We start from the raw sequence: 7,642 nt of genomic DNA, 5'->3' as shown, positions 1-7,642 counted from the left end.
ATAATGAGAAGAACACAATCAATAACACGAATGAGTAAGAAATCTAGTTCATCAATGCCTCCGAATAATAAAGAATGATACTCCCTCCGTCCACCAATTAAAGCCCCATTTGGGTATCGGCGCGGAAACTAAGAAAGCTGAAAAATGTGTTGTAGGTGAAATATAAGGGTAGTAGTTAAGTTATTAGATTACTTTTACTAATCTTTGATTATGAAATTGCTTTTTCTTTTGTGATTCTTTTTAATTGACATTTGTAATTGATTATCTTTATTTTCTTTTATTGACATTTGTTATTGATTATTTTTATTTTTTCAGTTTATTAATCTTTGACAATTCCATTTAATTTTCATTTTTTTCTTTCTTTATTAATCTGTCTATTTTTTGTTCTTTAATAAGCTGTCAGTTTTAATAAGCTGTCAGTTTTTTTTTTCTTATCAAAAATCGAAAGATCAGTTGTAAAACAAAAATTGAGTGTCAGTTGTATCACACTGACACATTCGAAGAATAGAAAAAATTTGGAGGCAAATGGAATTTTCATTGAACAAAGTCTACAAAAGTACAGGGGGTCCCTCCAAAAGTTTGGAGGGAAAATCAAACTACAACTACCCTCTAATCCTCTATAAATACAACCATAACTTCATCTTGCATTCAATTCTCACCAACTAAAAGAAAAGTACTGAAAATGGCCATAGAAAGGCCCAAATTGAAAGATGATGACAGAAATAAATTGGCTCAGTGGCTTCTTGAACATAGCACTGCAGGCAAACTTCATTATGGTGCAAAAAAGGACGCTGCCCTCCATTTCAAAGTAAACTTGAAGACCATTTGGAGGATTTGGAGCCAAGTCTCAAATCAGAGAGAATGTGGTGTACCTGTCCAGGTAAAATCAATTAGAAAAGGTTGCCTACACAAAGATAAGATGAACATTGATGTTGAAAAAGTGAAGAAACTTTCTGTTTTAGAAAGATCTTCATTGAGATGCATGTCTACAAACCTAGGTGTGTCTAAGTCTTTGATTCACAAGTTGGTGAAGGAGAAAAAACTGAAACCACATACAAATGCCATAAAACCCTTCCTTACCACACAAAACAGGTTGTCTAGGCTTAGTTGGAGCCTGAAACAGCTCAGTTCAGTTAGTGAGAGTGGTTTTATACCCTTTCAAAGTATGTACAACACTATTCATATAGATGAGAAATGGTTCTATCTTACCAAAACTAAAGACAGGTATTACCTTATGCCAGACGAAGTAGAACCATATAGGACTTGCAAATCAAAGAGATACATTCCAAAGATTATGTTTATGTGTGCTGTGGCAAGGCCTATAATAGATAGTGATGGCACAGTCCTATTTGATGGAAAGTTTGGCATCTTTCCTTTCACAACAAATGAAGCAGCACAAAGAAATTCAAAGAACAGGTGCAAAGGCACCATGGAAGTGAGACCAATTCCAGCCATTACAAAGGACATCATCAAAGCTTGCCTAATCAATGAGGTAAGCAAATCTGAATTTGTAGAATGCTATCAGAATCTGAATCAGATTCATCATTTAGCTTTATTTTTGCAGATTATCCCAGCAATCAAAGCCAAGTGGCCACAGTTTGCAAGCAAGCACATATTTATCCAACAAGATAATGCCAAACCCCACATAAAACCCAATGATCCGGATTTTCTAGCGGTTGCAAATACTGATGGATTTAACATCCAACTAGTATGCCAGTCGGCTAATTCACCGGATACAAATGTTAATGATCTAGGATTTTTCAGAGCTATACAGACACTCAAATATCAAAAGCCAGCCACAGATGTTGAAGAGCTACTGAAAAATGTGAATGATGCATATGTAGAATACCCACCAGAGAAGATTAACAATGTGTTCCTCACTTTACAAGGCTGCTACCATGAGATTATAAAGGCTAAAGGTGGGAACAACTACAAAATTCCTCATATCAACAAGGAAAGACAAAGCGGACTTGGAATTCTACCAGAGGTAATCAAGGTACCAGAAGACCTTGTAAGGGAGAGCCTACAGGAGCTACAGTTGGCAGGAAGTGAGGGAGATGCAATTTACAATCTGGATGATGTAATAGAAGGGCTACAACAGGTTGCTATTAGAGCATCCACAATGGTGGTGTCTTAGAGGGGTGTCTTAGGAGTGGGCACCACTTAAGACACACCCCTCTCCAATGCATTATGTCTTAGGTGGGTGCTTAAATCCCCATTTCCACAAAATTCATATTTCTACACTTTTATTTTTAAATTTCTAATTTCATTAAAAATAAAATTAAACATTACAATAATTTAAAGACATAATTTAAATACCATAAAAAAAATAAAAATTACACTAATTTTCTAGGACTCAATCGGACCAAAACGAGACCAAATGTATTTTTAATTCAAATTTCATTAAAATTTAAATTAAACATTGCAATAAAAATAAAAATTACACAATTTAAATAATAAAAAAATTACATAATTTAAATAATTAAGATTTTAAAAGAAAAAAAAAGCAAAAAAAAAAACAAAATTCCCCACCCACCTACTCCCCTTTTCTTCTTTCTTTCCCCACTGACTCCATTCCTTCCCCCCCATCTGCGTCTCCTTCCCCCTTCCCCCCATCTGCGTCTCTTTTCCAGCAAAAATTCACTCCAGAGGTTTCCTTCGCCAAAATTCACAGGTTTCCTTCGCCAAAATTCACGAATTTAGATTTTTTTTTTAAAAAAACGGCGCGTCCGCAGGACGCGCCACACACGCCTCCTCTTCAACCCGTGTCTAGGCTTCGCCTCGGCCTCGCACTTGGCCGGTTCTCCAGCGCGGCGGACGTTTCTTCACGCCGGATCGACGCTCCCTTCGCTCCATGCGCTGTGGATGCTCTTAGTCACTAGGGAATAGTATAGCTCCAATGTTTACAGCAACAAACACCATGCAATTGTTTTTGGGGGTGTTTGAAATGTAAACCATTTTTTGTAAGCTTAAGTGTCTCAGCTAGAACTCCTTAGCATGATCATGAGTAAGTACATTATCTTGTTATTTTTGCCCTCAGAATTACAAAAATCATCACAGGGCCATATTATACCTATCCTTTAACTTCACAGATACACAATTGGCACCATAGATACACAATCGACACCATAGGTGCCGACAATCGGCACCATAGATGCACAATCGGCACCACAGATACACAATCGGCACCACATATACATAGGAAAAGGCATCGAAGATACACAATCGGCACCACATATACACAAAAGCTAGACATCACAGAAGGCAAAAATCAGATAAGGCATCACCAGCCATCACCCACCAATGAAATGAACAAAGAAATCAGACAAGGCATCACCAGCCATCACCCACCATACACTGAACAGAAAAATCAGTTAAGGCATCACCAGCCATCCCCCACCAAAGAAATGAAAACGACTTCACCTGATGGTATGAGAGATAGAATACAAGGGAGAAGAACCCTATAGTTTTCAGGCGTTCAATAAGCTCGGCCTTCGACCTCTCTCTTCTCAGTGTTGTAGGCGGGGGTTCGTCATCAGCCATGACCCCGGTTGCTACCTATTTTTCGTAGCCTGCATCGGGGAGGATGGCTTCAGATTTCTAGAGATCTAAAGCGGCAAGTCAGATTCCGACATGACCGTGTCTGGTACAGAGAGAGCCTTCTCCGGGAATGGAGTTTCTTCCACCATCGAGTCCATCGATGAAGATGGAGTGATGTGAGAGCCAGAGAGATCCATGGACGGGATAAGTGTAGATCTAGGATTTTCTTCGAATTCAGAGAGAGAAAGACAAAGATCTAGGCTTCTCAATCGATTCAGAGAGAGAAACACGAAGATCGTGGGTCTCAATCAATCCGAGAAAAGCAGACGAAGATCTAATCTTCTCAATTGATTCAGAGAGAGGAACACGAAGATCGTGGGTTTTCTTCGAATTCAGAGAGACGAAGACTAAGAGAGAAAGAATGATAGATCTAGGGCTTTCTTCGATTTCAGATAGACGAAGATAAATCAGAGAATGGTGCGTAGATCTAGGGTTTCCTTCAATTTCAGAGAGATGAAGACGAAGAGATGGTGTGTTCTTCGAATTCAAAGAGAGAGAGAAGAAGGAAGAACTAGGGTTCTCTAGGAATTCTCTAGAACAATATAGGTGTCAGATGTAAATCGTGAAACACAATTTGAGGAGAATTAAATCCCACCACCGCCCCTTCTCAATTTGTTAGTAAAATAATTAGTCAATTAATTAGATAGGGTAATTAAGTGGATTAAATTTTGAGGTGGGATAATTAATGGCAAAGGGCAGTAATTACAAGTAAAAAGAGAGGGTAAAATGGTACAAAAAGCACAATGGGGCTTTAATTGGTGGACAAAAATTTAAGGGCAAGTAGGGCTTTAATTGGTGGACGGAGGGAGTAGAATTCTCAAATCCTCAATAATTAAGCACAAAATTCACCAATAAACACAACCTATAGTAAAATCAACCTTGACATTCCAAACAATTGAATCTCACAAGGTATGTGTATCACTTAACTCTCAATTTGATGGAATATATAGGACGTGTATGCTCTCATCGAATTCAATGCAATGCAGATCACTTACCATAGGTTTGCCAATCGTCTACAATCTCCATCACTAAAAGTGTGCCAGGACTAAGATCAAAAAGGTCTTTTTCTTTGGGTTATAATGTTGGGACATTGGTTAAGGTAGGGAAATATAGGCTAAGTGACTCAAAATAATTAAGAACACCAACACCTTATAACTTCACAAATCAAGTATGGAATAAATTTCATCTTCCTCCCAACTATGCCACCATAATCAACACAACTCAAGGGATTTAATCATCACAAAACAAAACTAAACACTCTTTTATGCTCTCCATTTATTTCCAACAAACAAAGTCGATTTTCTAACAAATTTCTCAATATACACTGAACTTCACACTTTTTTTTTCTTTTTTTTTCTTTTTTTTTTGTAACAACTTTTCTAAAACTTATAAGAGTAATTAGTAGCACAATATCATCCCTTCTTTTTCACAACCCACTATGAATATTCACCACATAAAGATCAACACAACCCACTATCATCCGGCTAAAAAATAAAAGCTAAATAGGCTCAAAATGGATAACCAAGGATAAATTTTTCGTTAAGGACAGTGTTTGAGATAATAATGTGGCTAACAAAAGATGGCCTAAAATCATCTCCTAATCCTGAGCACAACAGCAACCTCAACACAGAAACCATGGCAAGTTCTAGAAGATCACCACATGCATGACAAAACTCACAACAAAGAATAAACTGTGTATGAAAAACAGTTATGGCTCAAAATCTCACAGGTTTATTCAACGTCCAAAAGTCAAGGTTAAAATTACTTTAGAATTATGCAAATTAGTTCCAATTATGCTCAAATCATCAAAGAAAATCAAATTCAAATTTTTTTCACAGAAATCATCATTGGCATCTTACCAGAAATCTAATGGAGCTAACAATCACACACCATCAACCAATCAAGATAAAACAAAAAAGCCAACAAAAATAATAAAAGTGATACACATATCTACTCTCACCCCCTCCCCCAAACTTATTACACAACATATGTTCGAAAATAAGTTTGGAGGGATGATGATATGTGTGTCACTACTCACAGAAACACATGCTCCATGGTGGTGGTATGAACAAGGCGCGAGTTCCCACATCTTCCAAGCTCAACACTGCACTAAAACACCAAAACAAAGAAAACAAAGAAACAAAAAGAAACTAAAAGAAAGAAAAACATAACAAAGAAAAACAGTTGGGTTACCTCCCAACAAGTGCTTAATTTAACGTCTAGAGCTCGACGATACCTCATAGCCTCAATGAACATCAAACGCAGCGGGCGTGACAGACCGTCTAACACGAACAGAGACAGAGGACTCATGCGCATCAGCTACGTGAAAGATAACGCTTCCATTAGGCACATCTATCATAGCTCGCCCCGTAGCTAAGAATGATCGACCAAGAATCAATGGCGGATTTGCATCTTCAGGAATATCGAGGACCAAGAAATCCATAGGGAAGACGAGCTTGTCAACCTTCACAAAGATGTCTTCAAGCTTTCCTCTCGGCTTCACTCTTGATCTATCCGCCATCTGAATCTCCCTCGAGGTCGGCTTGAGATCTTCAATTCCCAGCCGCTTGAAAACAGAGATGGGCATCACATTGACACTAGCCCCTAAATCACAAAGAGCCTCGGGAAAGAGCTCTCCTCCAATCTCGCACTCAATGGTGAAGCTACCCGGATCTTTCTTCTTCGAAAGTAGCTTCATTGGCAGCTCAGTGCACACAGCTTTCGCCTGCGAGATTTTCCTATCCTCATCCCCCATCTTCTTGGTGTGAACAACTGCCTTTTCTTCTTTATCCTTGGGATCATGCAATTGTGAGAGATTTTGAGGCTGTGCACGTTGGTCCGATTCTTCAAGTAGTCTCTCTAGCTCATCCACTATACGTCTATGCTCTGTCTCCTCGGGATTGACAACTTTTTTCTCATTCTTGCAATGGGAGATCTCCAGCTTGATTTCCTTGGCATCCACATTTTTGCTTGGCTTCAGAGCACATTGCTCTTCAAGCACCTCCCTCTTCATCAGCCTACGGGGGAATGGAACCTTTGGAATGTATTCCCTAAGTGGAATATGAGCCTTGTATGGTTCCTCAATCAGAGATTCATGCTCCTTGCTCGTCTCCTCACAGTTTGCCAGGAAAAATTCAATCGCCTCCTCATCTTTTGGAGACACAGTGCCATCGAAAATCGCATTGCATTGGTCATTCTGCTTGCCTTCGGTATGTCCAGGCCTGTTCTGCGCAACTGCATGGCTAGCCATTTGGCTAACTTGCGTCTCTAAAATCTGTACCTGCTTGGACTGTGCTCAAACATTGTTCCCCATGTTAGCCATATCATTCTCTAGACTGGCCATCCTGGCACCCATGCTATTCTCAAGATTGGCAATCTTGGCACCCACAGTCGTCTCTATACTGGCCATCTTGTTGTCAATAGTAGTTTCGAAACTAGTCATCTGCACCAACAACTGCTGCATCATCTCTTCAAGTGACACCTTCTTAGGCTCATTGACAATCATCCTTGTGGAGCTCCGATCATGTTGCAATTGGTAGCTATTGGAGGCCATCTCCTCCAATTCAAAAGTGTTTGCCTGCATAGCTGACCATCCACCTGAAGGAATATTAAACTGAATTAACGTTCCGTTTGCCCGATGATCGTTTCTTGGATTATTATTAATTTATCATGCAACGATTAATCTTAAACATGCTGCTATGAATTTAACAGCTGCACGTAGGTATTAGGAATACTTACTTGTAAAGCGGATGCAGAGGTCGTTGATGGTCGTATCGAAAGACTTCAGTTCTGATCTTCTCGACTGTATCCCGCTCAGCTTTCACCGTTGGATGGAGAACGAGCTATGAAAGTCCCAAGCTGAAAAATCCCACACGTTTCCTGCGCCTACCAGCTCTCTCAAATACTCTAATTTTATCAGTGTGTATTTCCTGAGAGCTGACAGCTGTATTTAAATAGAAAATACAGAGGGAGGGGGCGCAGGTTTTAGGGTTGGATGATTTCCAGCTCTTTCTGGGCTAGAAGACTTTGGGCCAGTCCAAGG

At 39.4% G+C, this 7,642-nt stretch overlaps 1 protein-coding gene across 1 annotated transcript; it reads left to right on the top strand.

Moving 5' to 3' along the window:
- The first annotated feature begins 682 nt into the window (after positions 1–682).
- On the top strand, positions 683–6,871 carry LOC130990682 (uncharacterized). Its single transcript, XM_057914906.1, has 3 exons — positions 683–1,492; positions 1,565–2,101; positions 6,689–6,871. The coding sequence occupies exons 1-3, from the start codon at positions 683–685 to the stop codon at positions 6,869–6,871; spliced, it is 1,530 nt and encodes a 509-aa protein (XP_057770889.1).
- The last annotated feature ends 771 nt before the right edge of the window (positions 6,872–7,642 follow it).

Source organism: Salvia miltiorrhiza, chromosome 6 (assembly GCF_028751815.1).
Source record: "Salvia miltiorrhiza cultivar Shanhuang (shh) chromosome 6, IMPLAD_Smil_shh, whole genome shotgun sequence".
NCBI classification, from domain to species: domain Eukaryota; kingdom Viridiplantae; phylum Streptophyta; class Magnoliopsida; order Lamiales; family Lamiaceae; genus Salvia; species Salvia miltiorrhiza.
The sequence above is the reverse complement of the archived record's forward strand: the minus strand, read 5'-3'. Positions and strand labels throughout refer to the sequence as shown.